This window comes from Elgaria multicarinata, chromosome 3 (genome assembly GCF_023053635.1).
Source record: "Elgaria multicarinata webbii isolate HBS135686 ecotype San Diego chromosome 3, rElgMul1.1.pri, whole genome shotgun sequence".
NCBI lineage: Eukaryota > Metazoa > Chordata > Lepidosauria > Squamata > Anguidae > Elgaria > Elgaria multicarinata.
This window is the reverse complement of record NC_086173.1, coordinates 142,550,308-142,574,632: the sequence shown is the minus strand read 5'-3', so window position 1 is coordinate 142,574,632 and position 24,325 is coordinate 142,550,308. Positions and strand designations below refer to the sequence as shown.

General features: G+C 40.0%; 1 protein-coding gene across 2 annotated transcripts in view; it reads left to right on the top strand.

Annotated features, from left to right (window-relative positions):
* Positions 1–340: 340 nt before the first annotated feature.
* PRKAR2A (protein kinase cAMP-dependent type II regulatory subunit alpha) overlaps positions 341–24,325 on the top strand; it is a 102,687-nt gene continuing 78,702 nt past the window's right edge. For both annotated transcript variants that reach the window (XM_063122081.1, XM_063122080.1), the window contains exon 1: positions 341–785. In XM_063122081.1, coding sequence (XP_062978151.1) covers positions 518–785 — 268 coding nt within the window. In that variant the 5' untranslated portion in view covers positions 341–517. The remainder of the gene's footprint in view (positions 786–24,325) is intronic.

Genomic DNA, 24,325 nt, shown 5'->3' with positions numbered 1-24,325 from the left:
AATCATGGGGAGGTGGAGAGAGAGAGAGGGGGGGGACATTAACCCTTGCGCTCCCCCTCTCTTTCCTAATCATGCGCAATACTCCCCCACCCACGGCATAATCCTCCTTCCACCCCGTTGTTCGCGCGCCTCTTGTTCTTCATTGTGACGCACATGGTCCCTCCCCCCTCTCCTTTTCACGCCTCTCTCTCTCTCTTCTCGCAGCTCCGCCTCCTTTCTCTCCCCCACCACCCGCGCTCTCCGCCGCTTCCTGCTGGGCGTGCGCAGAGCGTCGTGTGCTTCCGTCCCGGCCCCTCCCCCTCAATTCTTTTCTCTCTCTCGCGTGTCAGACCGCGGCAGCGCGAGCGCGGCTCCCGCAGCTGAAGAGGACTCGAAGGAAGCCACTGTGGGAGGCCCCGGCGCCGGGCCCCGTTAAGAAGGCGGAGGAGAGAGAGGGCGGAGGCGGCAGCAGCGGAATTCGTCGGTCTGTCGGTCCACCCCGCCAGCGAGCCGTCGCGGCAGCAGCAGAAGCAGCAAGATGAGCATCGAAATCCCGCCGGGTCTGACGGAGCTGCTGCAGGGCTACACGGTGGAGGTGCTGCGGCACCGGCCGCCGGATCTCCTGGACTTTGCAGCGGACTACTTCAGCCGCTTGAGGGACACCCGAGACGAGCAGCTGCGGGAGGGGGCGGCCCCCAGGGCCAAAGGGGTCAACTTCGACGGGGAGCCCATGCAGACCGAGTCGAATGGCGAGGACGAGCGGAGGGAAGCCGCGGACGACGAGGACTCGGATTCCGACTTCGAGCGTGAGTGGCGGGCGAGGAAGAGGAGGAGGAGAGAGGGGGCTGGGCTGGGGTCGGTCGGAGCGGGTCTCGCCGCGTGCTCCGTTTGGCCTGCAGTGCGCCGCCGAGGAATATTCTTTCACTCCCCGCCGCCCCCATTCCTCTCCTTTCGGGAGGGTGTGCGCCCACTCTCAAGATCGCTGTGTGCGAAGGGCTTGATATTATTACTTATTATGTCCCGAACAAGCCGTGCGCTGTAGAAAATAATGTTTCCTCTTCTGCATCTTCATGCATAACGCGACTTTAAAAAAGAATCGCTTCCCGGGGGTGGGTGGGTCGTTTGTGTGGTTACCGTGAAGAACGGCAAAAAATTATCCTTCCTTTCTGTTACACATCGCTTTTGGTTGCATGGCTTTGGACCAAATAGGAATCCTTACCGCTGCCTTGAGTTCCAGGATAGAAGGAAGGTGGGATATCAATGTAACAAATATAATACACAAATAACTGCAAGTGGAAGTATGTATATAGTTTTGGGGGTTTTTTGGACGGGGAGGAGGAGGTGTGACCTTGCTTATGTAGTGAAAGAAGGTACAAAGAATATAGATGTTTTATGTCTGTCTTTTCCCCCCTATGCGCACCTGAGAAATAATAGGCTTTTTTTAACAATGGGTATGGCTCTGAGTAATAACGAGTATCCCCGCTCCCCAGTCCTTTCATTGTGGGTCTGCGGATGTGGATTTTACATATACACACTCCCTCTCCCTTCCTTCCTCTCGCTCCGATCTCAATTGAATGGTTAAGAATCAGATGCCAATTGTTGTAGAATGTGTCTGTTCACACTTAAGTTGGATATTAACCCATCGCTGAAGGGGTAAGGCACATGTGAAACGGTATGTGGTGTATCTGGAATGGTGATCCTAATCCATATTGCTTATGTGTGTGTAATGCCTTATCTGGCTTGACAAGATTTGAATGAACGTGTGCCTTATCTTTGGGAGGGGAGTGGTTAGGAAGATGGCTGGAAAAGAAGAAAGCTTTCAAGGGAATCCCCTGATCCTTGGTGGAAGGGGTGTGTGTGGTTTGAAGGAACCTCTTATTCTGCTTTTTGAGATGTGTGGAGAGGAGTTTTCAGTCCCCAATTCTATAGTGATGTGGTTGGAGGCTTTCAGGGATGTGTTGGAAAGGCTATGAAAAAGAATAAAGTGAATATACTTCTGTGTTTGGGTAGAACTTTCTTAATGTTGGGGAGCTGCAACTGCTGGAGAAAACCCTAAGTTTTGAAAAGAGCTAACAGTCTTTCCCTTCTTTTGCTTTGTGTTGGTGTAAAAAAGCTTGGGGATTCCTCTAGCATTCATGGAATCTGGGGCATGCTCTGGATATGGTGTAAAAGAATTTGCCAGGTTTGAGAGGATAGAAACTGCTGTGTCGGTCTCCTCCATCCCCACGGTCTCCTCCATCCCCACTCTACCATTTTTATCAAACATTGACAGAAGGAACTATAGCTTATTATGTGTGTAATATATTTAATACACCTCTACAAGACGTGTTGTAAAATATTTTGAAAACTCAACAGTATGGATAAATATACCCTACTTTTGAAGGCAAAATGCCTTCAGAAAGTGGTTTACAGTATAGCTAAGCTAGTATAAATGCAATTATAAACAATAAAAAGTTTAGCCAATTCATGGAGTCTCTTCCAGTTCTACGACTAAGATTCCAATACACGGATTAATGTGTTAGTGTTGTTTATGAGATGACAGATCCTGATTCAGAGGAAAAAAAATGGACTGGGTTGTCTTTGAGATTATCCAAAGGAGCTTGCCCGTGGTGTATTCTGGTTGTGTTATAATTAGGAAGATAGGCATCAGTAGTTAACACCACAGTTGTCTTCCATAGCTGCTGTTACTCCATCCTGTGGTTCAGAAATTTTCGGAAAAGCACCATAACATACAGCCAGGACTGCATGATCCAGCTCACTCCTTTTGTTTCTGCACTTGGCCTCCTACTAAATGCTGTTGAACTATAAGGAGAAGGTTCTGCGGGAGGTGTCAGTGCTGACGGACACAGCATTCTTGTGAGTCTAAGGTTAGAGTGCTATTTAGGGAATGCTCTTACTTGTAACAATAGGGCATTTAGGGGACTTTAGAAAAGGTATGCTCACTGCCCAGTTTTGTACATGTTGACTCATAGGTAAGGCCCACTAAGTTCAGTGGAGACTTATTCCAAAATGTGTGAGTAAGATTTGTCGCCTTAGGATGCCTTCTTTCCATGGCAGGTACATGACCTGTTCTATTTATGTGTGTGTTGACCTGTTCTTCATTTCATCATATGAGAGAAGGCAGGGAAATTTAAACTTTCTTGGGAACTAGAATTCTGACGTGTGGGGTAGTGATTGTGAAATGGTTGTGGTATGTGTATGGGTTTGGTTCCTATGTTGAAAAGCGACGAAGAGTTGTGAGTGAAGAAGTGCTGGTTTGTTTGATGGCGAGGATTGGGGAGATGTGCATGAGGAAGCTGCAAGGGAGAACAAAGATGCGGATGTGATGGAATGGAATGCTGGCGGTGGCGGGGAAGATTCTGCCTTCTGTTGACTTGTAGAACCATTGGCTTGGTGTTGCAGGAAACATCTGTTTCATGCCAGAGATTTAAAATGATTTTAAAAATGCAAATATGTTAAATGGAGAAGAAACAATAAGATTTTACAGGATTATGATGATGAGTCTTGCAATGCCTCTTAAAAAGAATTTTCATTAGGGACTCCCTTTTCCTTTAAAAAGATGCAATACAAAGGCATGGAGTAGGATACAGGCCATCAGGAGATGATACATTTTGCGTTACAACTTTCTTTTCCTTTGAAAAGAAATATCTTACTTGGGGAAGGTCCTCAAAAGGGTAGGCAGGACAACTGCAAGCACTCTTGAAGGATACTGATGATCCAGAATTTGTGGCCCTCCAAATGTTGGTGAACTGCAACTCCCATCAGACCTAGAGAGCATAGCCACTAGTTAGGGGTGCTGGGAGTTGCAGCCAACATCATTTGATGCTGCTGCACAATTTATTTCATTTCTATAATACCCAGTTTCCAAAGCTCTCTGGGCGGTTGACAAAATTTAATCCTCATCCCTGATCTAGACTCATTTCAATCTGGGTTCCAGACTGTATAGGACTGATGAATGACCTTTATTGAGAAAAGGATGGGTGTGTGTGATTCTGTTAGTTCTGCTCGATCTCTTAGTGACTTATAATACCATCGACCATAGTATCCTTCAGGATCAGCTCCATGGGTTGGGCATTGGAGAGGTGCGTTCGAACAACACAATAGTCAACAATGGGGTAATCAACTCGACAGTTGTTTGTCTAGGGGTTACTCCCCACACAACATGATGATAATCAACTGTGGTGTGGAGTTGACTCACTCATCCCCTGCCCTCTCTCCACCCCCAGTCCTCCTGCTAGTATCCCATCAGCCAATGCTGCCAAAAAGCTATCCTGCCAGCTGGGCTAGAGCGGCAGCTGCCACTTCGTCTTCTCTTGCCTCGCAACAGTGGCTGACGGAATAACCAATGTTGGCTTCTGAAATAACGAACAGTACCCACCACACAACATGATACCCAGTGGTTGTTCAGTTAGCCAACTCTGCACAGCACTAGTTCTTTGTGTGGGTTATTTCAGCTAAATAATCATCCGTTGGTTAAAAACCTCCCACCACACAACCCACAGTGGGTTAAATAATCAACTGTTGACTGTTTAAACCATATCTTGTCTGAACCCAGTCATTGTCTTACATTGGATCCAGTCCTACTTGTAGGGTTGATTTCAGAGAGTAACATGAACTTGTGACTATCACCTCCCTGGCAACTCAGCTATGGGATTTCACAAGGGGACTATCTTGTTCCCAATGTTTAACATAATATGAAGCCACTAGGGGTGAAGTGCCATTAGTATGCTGATGACGCACAGCTGTATCTTTCTGTGACATCTGAATTGGGTGAGGTTGAATGAGTCAGATTCACAGTCTGCAGGTACTCCTAGATCTATCTTGGTTGCTGGAAGCCCAATTAGCCATAGCAGCTTGGAGTTCCTTCTGCCAGCTTCAGCCTCTCCTCGATAGGGATAGTTTGGCCACAGTGGTAGAGGCGCTAGTAACTACGAGACTGGATATTGCAATGCTCTCTATGTGGGGCTTTCCTTAAGATTGGTCTGGAAGCTGCAACTAGTGCAGAATGCAGCAGCTTGGCTGTTGCTGTGGAATGCCACTTTTCAGAATTTAATACCTCGTTTGAGGGAATTGCACTGGCTGCTATGTTTAAGGTTTTGTTATTGGTATAAAAAGCCCGAATCAATTTGGGACCAGGATCCTTGCGAGCATGCCTTCTGCCTTATCAGGTTGCTTGGTCGCCGTGGTCATCGGAAGAGTTCCTGGTGGTTCTGCATGAGCCTGAGGTTCACTTAGAGTCCACTTGGAGTAGAGCATTTAGTGTGTTGGCTCCCTCACTGCGGAATTCCTGCCAATTAATGTCAGACAGGCTCCAATGTTGCACAGTTTTTGGTGTCTGCAAAATATTTTATTCTTCACCATTCAGGATTTTTTTTCCCAGACGTAGAACACTTTATAAATGTTTTAAATAAAATAAATTTGCTTCAGGAGGTTTAGATTCTGTTTTTACCTCCACACACCTTCTGTGGTCCTTCAATAAAGGCACTGTTAAGATGAACTTAGCTGTAAATAGCCTTTGGAACCAGAAATGTAGTCATCCTCCTGTTACCTCTGTGAATGGAAGTGCAATAAGTTGATTGCTAATAGGTAAAGTATAAGGAAAAGAAAGTTCATCCAATTGTAACATAAAAAGACCGTGTTGTGGTACCCTAGCAGCCAACTGGCTTCAAATGGTACAAACAGTGATAGGTGATAAAACCAGAATGGTTTCCTGGATACTTTGTGTGTCTTACATATGATAAAATGAAGCTTTACTGTGGTCTTTTGAAGAGCTGTTATAGCAATTAAATATTATCATGGAAAAAGCAATTTCATCTATAGAGTTTGGTTTAGCTTTAATCTGTTTCAGGAAAGGCTTGCCTTGGAGAAGACGACAAAAATACACAGCTCCCTAGTGACTGTTAAATGGCACAACCTGATTTGAGTTGTTGAAATAAAATGGTAAAACTCTTTGCTTAAGTGTACACACTATTTGTGGTATTGGAAACAGCAGCAGTTGGTGTACAATGATTACTTAAAGAATTCTGTTTGCACTAAGTTAACTATGTTTAGGCAACAATTCTAAGCAAGCTTATTTGGAAGGAAGACTCAAAATCAGTGGAACTTATTCTTAGTAAATGTTTTTAGGTTTGAGATGCTGGCTCACTAACACTCAGTGGCCATGTTCAGAAGACACCTAAAACCATGGATTTAACCACAGTGAATAAGGCCTTTTGCTTTACCCACCATGGTTAAAGCCGTGGTTTAAGGTGTCTTCTGAACATAGCCAGTGTTTCTTATTTTATTATGGGAACTTCAGAACTGAATTGAATATGAATATATTTTAGTAGTAGATGTAATGTTTTATTTTGATTAGGTGTAGCCAGTTTTTGTGGGAAATCTGCATTGAACTAGCCAGTTACGAATTTAGAAAATGTTTTTAGTCAGGAAACACAAAAAAAGCAAAAGAAACCAGATTGGACTCTTTAAAATTATTTTTTTATTGTAAATTTCAACAAAACCATGAAAAGAAAAGGGGAAAATATTTGATATGAATATATCAGTTCAATTAATGCTTATGAAATGTACATGTATGTGGTAATATAGCTCTGTAACACATACACACGCACAAACTTCAACAAACACAAACCAGATATCCATATATGTATCCATTCATGAATGGCGCCTACATACCACCCGTTCAAATGTTGAAAGCATTGTGATGTCCTCAATTCATTGCATTATAGGAGGTGAGCATTTATCTCCCCAATGCTGTAATATCAGTCTTAACTGTAAAAAGGATGCAGAGAATCCATTGTGCGGACCATGTGTTAACTTCCAGAAAGCAAGATAATTTAAAAGGACATGTACATCAGTATATATATTAAAGAGGGTTCCACTACAAACATTATCTTTATAATAACCTTTTTCCAAAAAGAGGCAACTATTGGGCATTGCCAAAACATATGATTAAAAGTGTTGGCTGTATTATACCTCCAACAATTACCTGACTTAGATAAACCTTTATTAAAGAGATATTGCAGTATTCACTAGAAATGGAACAAGAGTTTTTGCTCAATAATATGTAACTTGGAATTCTCCATCCCACTTCAGTCAGCTCCCAGCAGCCCTAGGAAATTTTTATGCATCAAACTGGCTCTTTGGTCTTGGATTATTACATTTAATCTCAGGCACAGGCAAATTCTTTGCAGAAACAAGACTGATGGAACTTCAATCAGTGCTGCTGTATAAGAGGGTGTCATGAGAATGTTCTTACTCAAGATTACATTTCTTATGAATTTAGTGAGGACTGCAGGTTCCCCACCATTGCACTAGCCAAAATAATATTGTAGTTGTGGTGGACATTTGGTTGGAAAGCTTAGTTACTGGAAATAGTTTAACCCAAAGATGTTGGTACTTTGAATGCTGAAATTCACAGGGTAATTCCTGGAATTTGCAGGATAAGAAAATGCTTCCAATTGTAAATCTTGGTCATCTTTGGTACATCGTCCCAAGCAAACAGGTATTTCTATGCTCAGGATTAAATTCTAAGAAATCTTCAATTACTGCAATATCTAGACACTTATAAAACATGGTATATTTTGACAAGGGTGATCGAGAATAGGCAAAGAAGGGAGGCTTTTTATCCAGGGAACCTCTTAGAAGCCTTGTCTAAAAGCTGCTGGCAGACACTGGCTGGTTCACACGATCAAGCAAGCTACTATGGCTAAATAAACCTTACAACAGCCCATGGGTTATTTGCCCCTCAAATAAGCCATGTCACCATGGGTTTGGATTACCATCTGGGTAATTAGGAAAATAGTGCCTACCACCTGCTGGGAATTAAAATAAATGTAGTGGCTTATTTAAACCATGGTGACATGTTTTGATTGTGTGAGGTGGGTCACTGTCTTCACTTCCTTAAACTTTTTAAAGCAAATGTGACATCTAGGGGAAAATGCTTTTTCAAAGGAGAATTTGAAGATGACTTAGCCAAGTCACTTACCGCATTCCACATAGTGTTTTCTGAATATAGAGTGTGTGAAAATGAAACTATGAAATAATTTCTGCTTCTAATTTATCATTCTGTGGTTCAAATATAAGAGTAATAACTATCAAAAGTGAACAGATCTGAATTTAAAGAGGCCTGTAGTAAAAGTGTGGGCTTACTGTCCACTTGCTTATCCTTTTCTCAGGTCATTTCAGTCCAGGCTCATGTTATTTTAGTCCTGTACATTCAGCATTGCAAATACATGTGTGTGTTTATTATTTTCTATTGTATATTGCTTTGGGCATTTTTAAACAGAGTTGATTTAGCAGTACGGAAAATAAATATAAACCTTTACACAGCAGTAAGAGTGATTACTTAGGCTTTAGGTGTATTCATAAGCATGTTTACTTAGTAAGTCCAATTGTCCTTGGTGTGTTTATAGCTGTAGTGTTGTTATACGCAGTGATGTGGGTTTCCCAGAAAATTTTGAATTGGATTTTTTCCTGAAAAACTTCATTTTCATAAGATAATTTGCATGAGGAAATAATCAGCTTGCATCGGAACATTTTCTCCTGCCTTAGAGTGATCTAATTTAGCAGGTTAATTTTACTTGCATTTAACAAGTGGCAAAGCTGAAATAATGTATCGCATGTGGACTTTTTGTCCAAATATACCACAAGTATTTGACTTGCAACATCCAAGGGAAAAAAACAGTACGTGTAGATAGCTATAGGATATTTCTGATCCCCCCTCCCAAGGCTGTAGACATTTCTGTGACCTTGAGAGAAGGAATCTGATAGTGGATCCTTTCTGCTTCCCCCTCCCCACTTCAGCCACCGTGGAAAGATGGCTGTGACCTCACATGACCTCAGAGCTCACAGAGGGAGAGGCCATTGTCCACAGGATCCTCTGATCTCTCTGGTGCCTGACCCCACCCACTGCTGGTAAGAGGACTAGACCAGCTCAGTTCCACCTACCCGTGTTTTTGGTTTTTAGGAGAAATGGAAGGTGAAATAATTTCTGTCCTCTATCTATTCTGCCTGGCTCTTCTTGGCAGGACATAGCAGAGATGGAGGGCTCCATCTATTGGGAGCACGGTCCATAAGATTGCACTTTTAATGTGATTTAAATGTTATATTATGTTGACATTTTAATTGGAATACTTGTAAACATTTAAAGACAATAGCATATGCTTTTCTAAAAGTGTTGAAATATTTAAAAAAAACCAACCTGAAGTTGCTGAATACCGTTGACACAACAATATATTTTAGCAACCCAAAGAACTGGGCATGATATATTGACAACTGGCCATCTGTTTCAACAGTGTTGGACTTCCTTTCACTCAGGTTCCTACTGCACTTTCACTTTTGCTGTTGCTACCTTGTTAGCTCCATTTCACACTGAGACATTTATGTATTTCAATGACATACACATATTCTCTTTCATTGCTACGGATATTCACCTGGAAAATATTAATTACAATTCTGAAACTGTAAAGGTTGCCTAATACTGTATTTTCAATTGGCAACCGTTCATTGTTACAGATGAACTTATGAAACAGATTCCCCCCTCCCCCCCACACACCCAAAACAATCACTGGAAAATTTCCGCCTAGCACCATTAGTTCTATTCTTAGCATTAGTAAACGATTTGCCATTGGACGTTACATGTTAAAATCTCATTTGTCATATGAAGTATTAACTGCTACATATTATACCACTGCTTGACTTATCTTGCCATAACCCGGTCATGTTTGGGTTCTTGACTGTTTCTAAAGAAACCATAATTGAATCTGTGCTGCTGATGCTTTAAATTGCTTTCCTGAGTGTTCTAGTGCAAAAAAAGAGAGAGGGGGGAGAGAGAAAGAAGGCAGTTTAGTACTTGCTTCTGAGAATGAGCATAGGAACTTCTCTATATTGGAATAGGATGAACATAAATATTGTTACCTGGTTTCCTTTGCCATAGATTTTTTGTGATTAGTTTTTTTTTAAAAAAAAAAGCGTAGTAGATAGCATCCTACAATACAGGCATGCTTATCTGACTTTAATTATAACTTTAATTATAAAAATTAAAGTAAGGCAGTATTTCCTTCAGTTTAATGTGAAGAGCTTCTAGATTTTATAATTGGCCTTAACATACAGCTATGCATTCTCATGGGGGTGGGGTGGGGAACTTCCTAAATTGTTTATCGTGTAGCCTCTTCCCATAGGAATAATGCTTCCTCTGCTAAACTGTGCAATGAACAGAAATCTAAAACTGCACTGGCAATCCAGAGCACTAACTTCCTATATAAATGGTCAGCTGGCATCAAATTTGACTCTCACTTCCATAACCCAGCAGATCAGGTATCTAGTTGCAGCTGGGTGAACTGGAGGTATCTGTTAACTGCAAAGTTTCAGAGGTGCATGAGCAAGCAGAAAAATGTTGCTGTTGTTCCTTCTGTAGAGTTAAAATGTTAAATCCAAGTAGAGATGTGAAAGCCTTGAAAATAAATAGAAAATTGGGGTGGGGGGACCATGGGACTGGTTTTCCAGGGATATTGGCAAATTTTCAGGAAAAACATTTCCCTTCCTCCTAAATTTCCCTGAACCCCCCACTCCAGTTCCCATATCTCTAAAGCCTGTTCACATGATACTGTGATCTAGCATTGTATTCAGGAATATTATAAAGATAATTTTAGATTTTACTGTCTGGATGGTTCATACTGTCAGCAAGAAAGCTATTCTTTACTCGTATTAAATGTTCTTGTTAACACAGAAACAGAGGTGCCAATTATCTGTGCTAAGAAGCTCCGATCAATGCTGTTCTCTTATAAGGACTGACTTTGTGATTGCTAGAAAGTCAGATTCAGGAGTTCCACAAAATTATAATCAAATGTCAACCAGATACAAGCTCTTTGGATGATGTGATGACTTAGATATCTTTGTAACTTTCCTGTCCATCATAGGTTTGGATTCCCAGTCAGCCCAAGCTCCTCTGTCCTGCATGCACTAAATGCTTCTCTTCTGCACTGGGTTTTGACTTAAGATGTGATGGCTTGGATTTTAAATTTATTTCTGTGAATGGAACAGAGTTCATGCTCACGGAGCAGGGATTTCTTGTCTCCCCTTTGTTTCTACGTCTCCCTGCGCCCCCTAAAAATCTGTTCCTGGGAGCTCCTGGGGAAAGTGGGATATGATGTGAATGGGGACTGCAGATGGCGGGGGAGTTTATGGAAATGACTACCTCTTAAGCAAATGGAGGAGCAACTTAGGATGCAAGCCAAAGTATTTGTTTTCCTCAGTTCCTGTTTCAGCAACTATTTAACCAGTGAGAGCTAGCGCAGTAGTGGTTAGTGTTGGACCATAAAGATTGTAGTTCAAGTCCTGACTTGAGCCTTGAAGCTTACTCATTGAGTTTAGGTCAGTTACAATCTCCAGAGGATTGTATTGATAAAATGGCATAATCTCCATGTCTGTTGCTCTGAGCTCCTTTAAGGAAATCTGGGAAACAACTATTATGAAATAAAGAAGCAGTTAGATTCGTTTGCTTAGTAAGTAATTTTTTTTAACCTAAGTAAGCATTTTGATATTCTGCTTCTCTGTGTTCTTTGTATTGTAATCACTACTGAGATGTTCAGTGTTTGACTTTCCGTGTCTTCGATGGGGTACAAAATGTTGATGCCTGTCACCAAGCTGTGAACTGGCTTATTTAGACTATGTGGAGCTGGCTGCCTTTGAAGAATGTTTGAAAACTACAAGAAGTTGTGCAGAGTGCTGCCACCAGGATGCTACTAGGGGTGAGGTGGGGGTGGGGACAGTTACTCAGAGCCGATTACTCTAGTATGATTAAATCTCTTCTGGCTCCTTGAAAGTGCTGATTGTTACCTTTTAAAACTAACTAGCTTGGGTCTATGGGGTATCTAAAGACTTAGTCTGAGACTTTCACAGGAGGCTGTGCTTTGTGTTTCACCATCATCTGATAAACGTCTGGTGAGTGTGTGGGGGTGCTCTTTTATTTATTTATTTATTTATTTGTTTATTACATTTTTATACCGCCCAATAGCCGAAGCTCTCTGGGCGGTTCACCTGGGCTCCAGAGCCCCCTTCCCTCAGGAGGCCTGTTTGGGTCCTTCACTTTTTATGTCATCATTATCACCATCATCTCTATACCACCCAATAGCCAAAGCTCTTTGGGCCGTTTACATCAGATAATAAAATACAGAATAAAAAATTAGTCAGCTAAAAATAGCATACTAGATCTGTTTAGATGGCTGGCATAAATGGTCTATCATATGCCATTAAATACCTGGGAGTAGAGGATAGTCTTAACCTGGCCCTGAAAAGTTGACAGTGTTGCTGCCAGGTGGGCCTGATTGGGGAGCTCATTCCATAGTTGGGGGGCCACCACTGAAAAGACCTTCTCCCTTCTCACCACCATCCAAGCCTCCCTTGAAGATGGCACTTGGACGGGTGCTGCTGATGTTGATCATAGTGTCCAGGTATGTTCATGTCAGGAGAGCCATTTCTTCAGGTATTGCAGACCCATTTAGATACATTATCAAGATTCACATTGTGATTTTTCCCTTTGATTTTTCTGGATTCTGTGCTTCTTTTTTGTTTATATCCATGTTACATTTTAATGATTGCTATTGTATTAGTTTAATGTGTTTTGTGATCCACTTTTGTGGGGACTTTCAGTTGAAAGGTGACATAGGAACAGTTGAAAAGTGACAGGAGCATTAAAATATTGTTTATCCTTACTCCATGTGAAGTTGGTTAGCTGTACAGTCTGTCTGAAACAACCCTAAATGAATTACTGCCATAGTGTTTTGTGTGTGAAAGGAACAGCTGTTTAAAAGGGTTAATGAAAGACAGCAAGCATAATTGTTTATGCTGGTTATTTGTGTATTGAACTATATTTTGTGACTTGTTAGCTATCTTGCAAGTCCTTTTATAAATGGAAACGTGATAGAGATACTTTAATAAATTCCAGTGTGATGCATTAAGTTGCTAAATAATGGATTATTCCAGAGTTTGAGGGCTCACTAGTTGATCAAATAGCGGTCCAACTATATAGTTTCCAACCAAATCTTTGGAAATAATGTAATAGCTTGCTGTACCCCATCTCTTCCTGTATCTCCACACCTTTTGAATTTGAGCTTATCTGCCACAAGCAATAATAAAACATAAATGTCTCCCTATCACATCATTCACTTGCCAGAGGAGGGAGGATCCAGATCTATAATTAACCTGCTGAGTAGATCAATAGAATCCTGCATGTGATCCATAAAAGCTGTTGAATAATTACAATTTAAATTCAGCATATTGTGTTGTATCAAGTGGTCTGTGAGGATCTCCCTTGGCTTTTATTTGGGTCAACTATTTGGGGTACCCTCTTTCCCCCTCATCTATTTTCTAGATTCTTATGTCTGTTTTACCATGAGCTGATGCAGCTGGAAGCTGGCAGATGTTGGCTTTTTCCTTTGGCTGCAGAGGTTGAGATGATCCTGAGATAAGATGAGGCACAAAACTGTGTATATTCTTGGTTTATATGATTAAATATACAGCATACGTATATGAAAAATCAAGATTGTCTGGAGAATCTTGTTTATTCAGAAGAAGTATTCAACATTCTGGTTTTAAGCTTCTTCTTTTTTTTAAAAAAAAAAAATGCACCGCTTTGAGTTCTTGGAATATAGAACGTTCCTCAAGCACATGAGGTACCAAGTTGTTTTGCATGTCTGTGTTCTGCTCTAATCTTATTAGAACAGCTGACCTCTGGGGCTTATGCAAATTAGTATGCTGTCTTGCTAAAATACAAAGCCTCTTCATCACCAAGAAATAATTGCTATTGTTAGCTGAAGAGTCTTTGGTCTGCTGGAAAATGTAAATTATTAGCTCTTAGATACTAACCAGCCATTTTTTTTTTAAAAAAAATGCTACCTACACAATAGTAAAGCATCTATTAACAGGAGCTGAAAGTGGGGAGGTAAGAGGAATAACACACACCATGTTCTTTTAGTTGTCCAATGTCTGGAAGAGATCAACTTAAGTTTCATCTCCCCCCACCCCCTTTCAGAAGTAATTTCTGCTTGGATTTTCACTTCTGCTTGGCATTTGAGCAGCCAATGTTGCATAGAGCTATGGCCCTGCTGACTGGCGATGATGGGAGTTGTAGTCCAACTCATCAGGAGGGTGCCAGGTTGGAGAAAATTGCTGTAGGATATCTGAGACAAGTTATGTTTGCTTAGACACTTTAAGTCAGAAAGAATTCATTTTGGCTCTTAAGCAAAATTTTAAAGTTTTCATCAAAACTACTATTGAATATAACAGCATTTAGTCTGTACATCCCCCCGCCCCCACTGCTCAGCATTTACTATCATTTTTTATTCTGGAATACTAGAAGAAGATTTAGGGAACTAATAATTTTAATACTCTAAATTTTAGAGACTAAAATAAAGGTATTTGGGGCTATTGTGGTGAATTGGCTTTGGACATATGCTTGCTGCTCTGATACTATTGGTGCTTAGTATGCTTAGTGCCCCTTTATTCCTGAAGCAGCTGGCAATCTTCCTGTTTCTAAAGGGTTTAAAACAGCTATTCCTCAAAATCCTTTTTGGCTTTTCTTTTTTTATCAGAAACGCCAGAATTAATGTGCTTTTCTTTTCTTCGCTTACATTTGTTTACTGATATTTTTAGTCATACACATTGTATGTTATATAAGCTTTGCATTTAGCCCAGTAGTACTCAGCCTAGGCCTTCTTTCTAAACTTGCTCCCTGCACCCCCCCTACCCCCCAATGCAATGCAAACTATGTGTTCCACGTCATGCAGTTTTCTGCAGACGGTCTTCCACTGCCCGCAATTGGGCTGAAGCTGGCTTCCTCTGGCACCCTCCTATAACCTTGCTCAGGAAATAAGGGAATAAAATGGTAGCTTTTTGAACCTCTTTCTTCCCAAATCACTTTGGGATTATGGGAAAACAAGAGTGCAGTCACCCCCACAAATCCAGTGAGGACCTGGCAGGTGGAACATTTAACCTATTTCAGCATTCTATTTCCTCCCCCCTCCCCGAACTTTGCACAGCGTTAGTTACATGTGTAGCGCAAGTAACAATTCCTTAGACCAGCAATTCAAACTGCCCTGTCACTTACATAGGTGTGGGTAGATAGCTTAACAGGCCTATAGCCACCACTTTTGTGGTGGTACTGGAGTTAGAATTTGCAGGTTTTGTGTATGGTAGAATCATCAGCCTAAATATAGATAATCTAATACGTAAATAAAAAAATTAAATCGCCAGTACCTGCCTTTATTGTTCAGAATATCAGAAAGCGTGAGTAGGCTTTTTCTGTTTGTTTTCCTTAAGAAGGCTCATTCACGTTAGTATTTAGCTTTATAGTGTAGTATTTAGCTTTATAGTGATTCAGAAACTGTTGGTGAGATTTGCTACAGTGTACCGCTAATCTTATGATTGCTGAACTTGCTAGGGTGTCAGGTCATTGCATCAGCCTGCTTGCTTATGCTGCTTGCTTTGGAAATGCTGCCTGAATACAAAATTGACTACTGGCAGTTTGTTATTGAGATTGCTAGTAAATAGTGTATTAGATGCAGATGGGGTCAGAAAACTGCTTATTGAGAGTTTAAATTTCAGTCTACCCTCTGGACCCTGATATTATATTATTTAAAGATACTATCAATTTTTCAGCTGGACATTTATTATAAAGCCTCCCAAGTTGTTGCATTAATGTTCAGACTGCTATGAAGTGATGGCTATGACATGATTCCAATCAGAGGCACGTTGCCGACACCTTCTGAATACTGATGCACATGATGTGTGGAATTGAATTCCTTTAACTTAGAGCTGCAATCTGAAGAAAAAATAATTGATCATATGGGGTTTAGTTGATTAAATAGATTAAGAAGCATATATGTGTTAAACAATAATTCTGATGTAAGAAACAGATGTTTGTTTTTACATGTGCTTGTGTGTCTTAGCAGGCATCCTCTGTGTGTGAGACAGGGTGGATTTGATTTAAATCAATTTGATTTAAATCATGATTTAAATCACTACTCAAAGACTCAATTTAATCATGTAACCCCCCCCCCCAAAGTGCACTCTATTTGTTGAATTTTTTGAAACTTAGCACTTAAGAGGTACTGGGTTGATCCTGTGTACATAGATTTGCAAAGGAACAATGGGACTGTGATCTCTGCAGACACAAATTCACAGTTTTGAGAACTGTAAAACTGAGCATCTGTGATAATCTAGACAGAAAAATCTTTAAGAAACCTCTGGAAGAGCATGACATTGTGAATGGATTAATGGATTTAATTTACCAAAAAATTTAAACATTGCATGAATATACAGCCTCATGCTACATAATTAAAAACAAGTCCTTATTTCATGATGAATAACCTTTGGACTATAATGTATCTTAAATAGAAAAGTATCTTTAGATAGATTTTTCTTCAAAAAGCATTTTATTTAAAAAATCCAATTTTAATTAAAAAAAAAACTGATTTTTATTTTATTTTATTTTTTTAAAAAAATAATTGATTTTTATCTACCCTGGTGTGAGAAAGGTGAATGCCTCTTAAGATGGTGCTTGCAATCTGCAGTTTTTTTTAAAATAAATGCTTATAAATAATCTGCCCAATTTATGAGGGGCACCTTAGTTGATCATTTCATTAATATAATAATAATAATTTATTTCTTACCCACCTCTCCACTTGGATCGAGGCACGGAACAACAACAAGCATAAAATACACAAAATACTGATTTAAAACATTATACACTGTTTAAAAACATCCTAAAAGCATCCTAAAAACATACTAAAATATCCTGAAATTCTACTGGATAGGCCTGCCGGAAGAGATCAGTCTTGATAACATTTCAAACTGATGAAATGTTACAACCCTTCGTTAAACACAATGTGCTTAATAAGATTTTAAAACAATTGCAATGGTTGGGTCAGCTAGGAAGATTGAAGTTGAGCCTTGAACTAGAACCCAAGGAATAACTTGTCCTCCATTGAGTAATTTTTTTAAAAAAAAGATGTCTTGTGTATAATTACACATAAAGGGAAATTACTGTAGAAACTTGTTCTTTCATGGTAGGCTATAAAAGTGACTTCAGAACTGGTACATATAGCTGAAAGTATAATTTTTGGGTTGGACCAGTGGCTTCCCCTTTGAGCAGGAGATCTCCTGGAGCAAAGTTCTATTCAGGATGCGATTTTCACCAATTCTTCGTATCCTCTTGCAGCCCCTGGTGTTCTCTCCCAGTTTTCCATAGCAGAATTTTTTGGGGGGAACAGGGGACTGCAGGGGGAGAAGGGAAATTGGTGAAGAAGACCTACTTCCCTATTTTGCCAGGAAAAAAAAATGCTCCACTGGATCAGAAACTTTCCTCAAGGAGCACTTCTCTCTACAGGAGGCAGACTCTGGATCCACACCATTGTGTGTGGGAGAATACTATGTTTTCAAACAACACTTACATAAGATTAGTATTTGCTATTCTATGATTAAGTCAGACACCATAAATCATTGACCTGCCTCCGTTGAAGAATATTTTGGCTCCTATTATTTCTAGAAGAGAACTTCGTATTTCTTAAGCTCAAAGGGGTATTTTTATGAATGAAACTGTGATTAATGGAAAGGTCGACTAGGTTCTTTAACCAGCCGTGTCTGCAAATCTTCAGGGTGAAATAGGAGGTGACTTATGTTTTGAGATGATGTGGCCTTACAGTGCTAAGAATTATCAGGGTAAGGGGAGCTCAATATCTGTCATTAGTAAATGGGAAACACAAGGTTGGTTACTGAGCATAAGGGCCAAACTAGAACAGGGCCAACTTTCATATGTAAAGCAGCAGGTAGAGTTGGCTCTTTAACAGTAAATGGCATTTGTTGGTCCCTGGCTGACAGCTGGTTGGCTACTATGTGAACAAGGTGCTGGACTAGATGGACCCTCAGTCTGATCCAGCGTGGCACTTCTTGGGTTCTTATGAGATGAACGTGGAACTCCCCATCTTCTGGAGCCTTACCTACAGTTAGTTGCTCTGAGCACTTGCTCTGCTTGTAGCTAAGGCACTGGATGTGAGGTAGAAATTTTTAAAAAGCAGATGGAGCAGAACACTAAGGGTGCGTTGTGTGTCTGTGTGTGCAGGTCGTTCAGCACTAGCGTCCCTTTACCATGAAATACGCTTGTCCCCCGCTTTATATATGAATGGGGCAAATACATGATGAGAAACATGTGTCTACTTTGGCCTGAAGCTGCAAGCTATAAAGTATTCATTGCTAATACCTACAACTAAATGAGAAATATTGCAGTTGTAGAACCTATTCCGAGTCTGATAGTTTGAATGCCTTGGTTTGCTTCAATTTCGGCACTGTTCCTACGTTTTCCTTTGCTACAACTGTTCTTGTCCAAAATCACCAAATTCTGTGGAAATCAGGTTAGAAGCATAATAAATTGTGCTAACCAACTATCACTGTTTTTTAACAAGTTTTCAATACCTATAAAAAGAAATTAAAGCTGTGTGTTAATTTCTTAGACTCTAAAGTAGTTACTCCCCCTGAAACATCACACTTAGGCTGCATTCTGATATAATGTTAAACTGTAGTGTCCTCTAGGCTTGCACACTCCTCTCCTTTCTCTTCCTTGAAGCCATAAAGACTTTGGAAGCTTCTGCTTCCATTTTTGATTAAATTAATGACCCTGTTCAGGCGACACACCAAGCCATGGTGGTTAAGCATTTCTTAACCATGGTGGCTACCTAACCATAGTTTAAACATGCACACTAATCATTTGCTGCAAACATTTGGCAGCCTAACCATGGCTAAGCATATTGTCTGAACAGGCCCAAACAGAGTTAAGAGTTTAGGGTTCAACACAGTGGGCCTCTTCAGACAACACACTAAGCCATGGTTAGGCTGCTAACCCTTTTGCAGCAAATGGTTAGTGAGCATGTTTAAACCATGGTTATGTAGCCACCATGGTTAAGAATGGTTCACACAACACACTAAGTCATGGTTCACATGACACGCTAAGCCATAATGCTTAAAGTGCTTCAGCATGTCATCTGAACAGGGGTGATGTCACAAACTGGTTTGAAGTTGCTTTGTTTGTGCTAACCTTAGTTAAGATTAACTTCAGTTTGGATGACATGGCAAGCTGAGGTTAATCAAAAACAGAAGTGAATGCATTCAAACACCTCATAGTCATGTTGGAGGAAGGAGGGGGGTAGAACTAGGTGTGTTGTCATAACACTAAACTTTAATGTTATTTCTGAACCAGTCAAGAAAGAGATTGAGGTGAAAACGAAAGGTCTTTAGCTGTATTCCTCTGAGTGAAGGACGTAGTCCAGAAATGAAGCCTAAATAGCCCCAAAGTTGGCCGTTTCACCTTGCATTGTAACAGTGCTGGCTGGCATTATTTTCTTGGTGGCAGGCTTTTCTGGGTACTGGCAATTGTTTATTGGTTTATTTTCTACGCACATTCTATTGATGTAAAGTGATTTTTTTTCTGCAGAAAATACTTTATTTCATAAGCTCATTAGTAACGATGGATGGATGCCAAATGCAAATACCATATTTAGCAGGCTTGGCAGTTTCAGAATTGTAATTAACATTTTGAGGTGATTATCTCTAGGTGTGCTGCAAGTATGTGAGAGAATGCATGTCATTGAAATACATTTATGTCTCAGTGTGTAATATAACTAATAAGTAGTAATACTCAAACGGAAAGTGCTCCAACAGTCTCAATACTCTTTTGAAATACAGTAGATAAACAGTTGTGAATATATCATGCATAGTCTTTTGGGTTGCTAGAATGTGTTGGCGTGTCAACAGTTTTCGGTACTTTTGGTTTTTTTCTTAAATTTAAACAGTGAAAGGGAAATACATGCTGTTTAACCTTTTACAAGTATGACAATAAAAATATGCATAATATAATTTTAAAGCACATTGTGTACTTCCATTTTTCTCCAACATTTCCAGTCAAATAGCATGTTGTGACAAAAAAAATTAACATAGGGAGCTTTTAAAGGTTTGTTTTCTAAATACAATTAAACATTTCTTATGCAGATGACCCCGCGAAAAGTAATTTGCATAGGAAATTGTTCTAGAACATTTTTGCAATGCCAAAATTTCAAGGAAACTTACATCATGAGCTTCCTGCACTTGGTCCACAGAGCTTGTTGTCCTATCTATTGGTTCCAATAAACTTTGACCTCTCTTTTTTTTTTATCTTGCTGGGCACAATGTGGCCTAGCTGCCGCTGTGTCATAAATACTAATCCGCTAATCTTATCTATCATGCTGATCTTTCTCCATCTTTTATATATGTAATATTTGAATAAGATATCAAAACACAAAGCAGTAAACTATTGGTTCAGCTGTAGAGTTCTCCAATACATTGTTGATTCACTTGTGGATGTATTTCAATTTTTTCCCAATTAAAAAAAAACAAATAACCTTGGCTTTCCCAGTACCTAAGAGATTTATTTTTAAAAGCCCTCTTCAGACAATAGTTTGCATATCTCACACAAGTTATTTACTGCCAACTATTAATTGAATGTAAACAGGTTGTTAGGGCGCAATCCTATGCGTGTTTTGTCCTTAAATTCCCAGCATTTCCCAGTCTTCCATGTAGGACTTTTTCCTGTCTGAATATGCATTATTATTATTATTATTATTATTATTATTATTATTATTACTACTACTACTACTACTACTACTACTACTACTACTACTTATATAACACTCCATAGCCGAAGCTCTCTGGGTGGTTTACAAAGATTAAAACATCCTTAACTGTTTTATGTATATTACATAAACTTAGTTCTTATGGATGTGTTTTCTGACAAGAACTTTTAGAAGCCAAAAATGAGTCTCTTCAGGATTTGCCAGATTGCTATTGCATTGATCAAACTGGGTTGTCCTTTTATGCTTTTACCCAGGATATTAAATGCAACCCTAGCTTGTATTGAATAACTCATTACTGCAAGAAAGATCTAGATAAGGCTGCTGGAGAAATCTGCAACAGAATCAAATGAGTTTTGACTGCTATGACTCTGACCTGTTGATTCTGCAGTGTGCTAGCTTTTTCTGAGTTGTGCAAAATTTCAGACTGATTTTTAAAACATTATTATTTTGGGGTGGGATTTGTGCAAATGTGCATTAGCGCTATTGTGCTTTAGTGGAAGTGGAATGAAATTCTCATACATCTCTTAAAAGAGCTGATTCCGTCAAGGAGGGGATGATGGAATGAAAGTCGCTTGGCAATCCATGAAACATGAACAGAACGGATTTAACAAAGTCTATACATCCCTAGGGCTTGGCCTGATGTGCAAGCTGGCAGTTTAAAGAGATGTTTTCTGCCTGTATTGTGTTGACTGTTCTTAAAACCAAGTGAGGATTGATTCTGCATTTCAGTTGGTTAAAAGAGCTCTCCAGCAAAATTGTATTGCTTACTGGAACTGTGCATTTTAATGGAAAGGGGCATGATTTGGCTAGGACGCTCATTTGGTATCTGGGAGCTGCCTAACTTGTCGGTCAAATTGTCTCACTCTCTTCATTGTGTGAGCTTAGACCTTCAACAACCTGTTGGAATGTGGGAAATCACTTGACTGTCATGGTTTACTTACATTTATCAGTCCTTGCCACAGGATGCATTACTGTGATTTCCCAAAGTTTCAGAATGAGCTCTCCTGCTGTGTACACTTCTAAAGTAATTGTATTTGGTGTCTGGCTTAAGAATGTCTAGTTTACTATTTTTTACCTAGCCATGCTCGCATTAAAGCATGAGAAACTAAAATGAAAGTACATTTGTGGTAGGTGTCTGCCGTGCTTAACCGATTTTACATTTTGAACCAAAAAGCTAGGCCTAGCAGGCTTTCGTTACTACTTTCTGTGGGCAAGTGTGCCACAAGTTTATTTTAAATGGGATTGCACACTCTAATACAGGAGTGGGGAATCTTTGGCCTGCACATCAAATCTGGCTCTTCTGGGGTTTCAATCCCGCCTTCTGGGATCCCCAGATAAGCCCCTTTTCCTGGCCATGCCTCCTCTCCTCTGACTGTTGATCATGTTGTGGCTTTATACTTTTTGCATGTTTTCTATCCATTCTAGAAGGTTGAAATGCCTCCCCCAATGCTTAGTTGCTGACAGTAAGAGCTTTATGCTAAATTATGCGTAAAGCTTTTCCCCTGCTCATTTTCCCACTGTCCCTGAGAGCTTTTCTGAAATTAGGTTGTCAGACTGAAAAAAGTTCCCCAGTTCCTGCTGTAATTTGTGCTGCGATACACGCATACATTGGAAATCTTTCAAATTCAGAATTTTCCCGAAAACCCGCATCACTGCATAGGAAGCTGCCTCACACCAGTAGACTATTGGTCCATCTAGCTCAGTATTGACTACCAAGTCAAGTTTATTGTATTTAGCAATCAGCCATTATACAGTTTCACTTAGATGTGTTACATTCATTCCCTTGGCCTTTGTGCGCAAGAGCAGGGCCAGCGCAAGAAATTTAGCAGTTCTAAAAGTTACATATTTGTTAAAAGTATTCAATAAAAAACACAGTTTTTCGAGGGATGATCTTCCCTTCATCCGAACTAGCAAAGGAAGGATATAAATTTTCCTAATGTCTGAATAGACTTTGCATTCTAAAATAAAATGTGATATCTTCTAAAGTAAAAAGGTTGCAAAGACAACCTCTGGCTTCCTTGGGGATACCCTGGAGGCGGCCCAAGGGGAGTACATTTAACCTTTCCCAGGAAAAATCTGTTCTCATCTTAACAGAGTCTACAGTGAGTGGCAGTGGCTTTCTGGATTTTCAGATAGGGGTCTTTCCCTGTCCTTCCTGGAGTTGCCAGGGATTGAAGCTGCCAGAATTTATTAGATTGTAAGCCTACGCGGCAGGGTCCTGCTATTTACTGTGTTATCTGTACAGCACCATGTACATTGATGGTGCTATATAAATAAATAATAATAATAATAATAATAAAGCTCCTGGTTCAATTGCTTGCATCTCAGGATTCTGGGCGGTAATGCTGGAAAGACACCTGCCACAAACCATGAAGGGCTGCTGCCAGAATAAAGTGGCTTCATATGGTCTAATCAGCATAAACAAACACATAGCATGCTTGCTGGTATTCGATGAGCTAATCTCTCAGTGCCTTAAATCTTGATATATATGTGGTATCTATCATTATCAATTTTTGTGAACTGCTCAGAGAGCTTTGGCTATTAGGCGGTATAGAAGCGTAATAAATAAAAACAAAAATTGGAGCCTAATGTAATTTTGTGGTGTTTCAGAAGTTCTGAACGCTAGAATATAAAGCTTTGGTTTGAAGGAAATTCCTTCAGGTGTCAGTAGTTGACAAGCAAGATATTCTGGTTTTCATTTACTCTCTTTTTCACTATTTCAAAGAAGTCTAGAGAGGATAAACACATTTTTTCTTCTGTAGTAACAAGGCTCCACAGTTTAAGTGCATCCTCCTCCTTTTGCATTCCTGTACTCATAAATATGGGATAAATATGGGATTGCAATATATGAGATGTACCAGAAGTTAATCTTTGTATTAATGATCACAGAATCTTTACTTTCTCCTTCCATCTCCCCTCCCCTGCTTTTAAGATATGATCTATCTACTTTTCTCCTCCTTCTGAATTAGCTTTTGTTCAATTTATAAAGCTCTCATACTTTTTTTTTTAACATAGCATTAGGTAGGAGGGGAGAAGCAAAAGATAATAGATTAGATTTGGAGGATGTTTATTATAATGGGTTTCAACACTGAAAGGCATGTGAATCACTTTGATATATGTAATACTTTCATTGATAAATTAATAGATTTAATAACGAAAACAACCGTGGGCAATGTAGCCTTGCTTTTTGTTTAAAGTGCGTGAAGTGTGAAAGAAATAGAACAGTTCACGGAAATGATCTTCAAATTCACGATCTTTTCTGTAGTCCCTGGCCTTTTCCCATCACTGCAGGATAGTGTATGTGAAGTGGAGTAGGAATACTCTTGGACACTGACTCACACTGTGCCTGTGCATTGAGAGGGCTTCTTTCGACTGCAAGAATTACTGACATAGCCTATTGGACATGTTGTGTCCTTCTTGTCTGAATAAGCTAAGGTAAAGCATGTAAGATCAGAAGGAGAATCTAATGATGAAATGTGATGGTGAGAGCTACTAACGTAAGAACATTTGTCATGCTGAATCAGACCAAGGGTCCATCTACTCCAGCATTTATTTATTTTATTTATTTATTTAAGGATTTTTATGCCGCCATTCAGCCAAAAAAGGCTCTCATGGCGGCTTACAAAAGTATTTCTTGACAGTCCCTGCCCACAGGCTTACAATCTAAAAGACATGACACAAAAGGAAAGGGG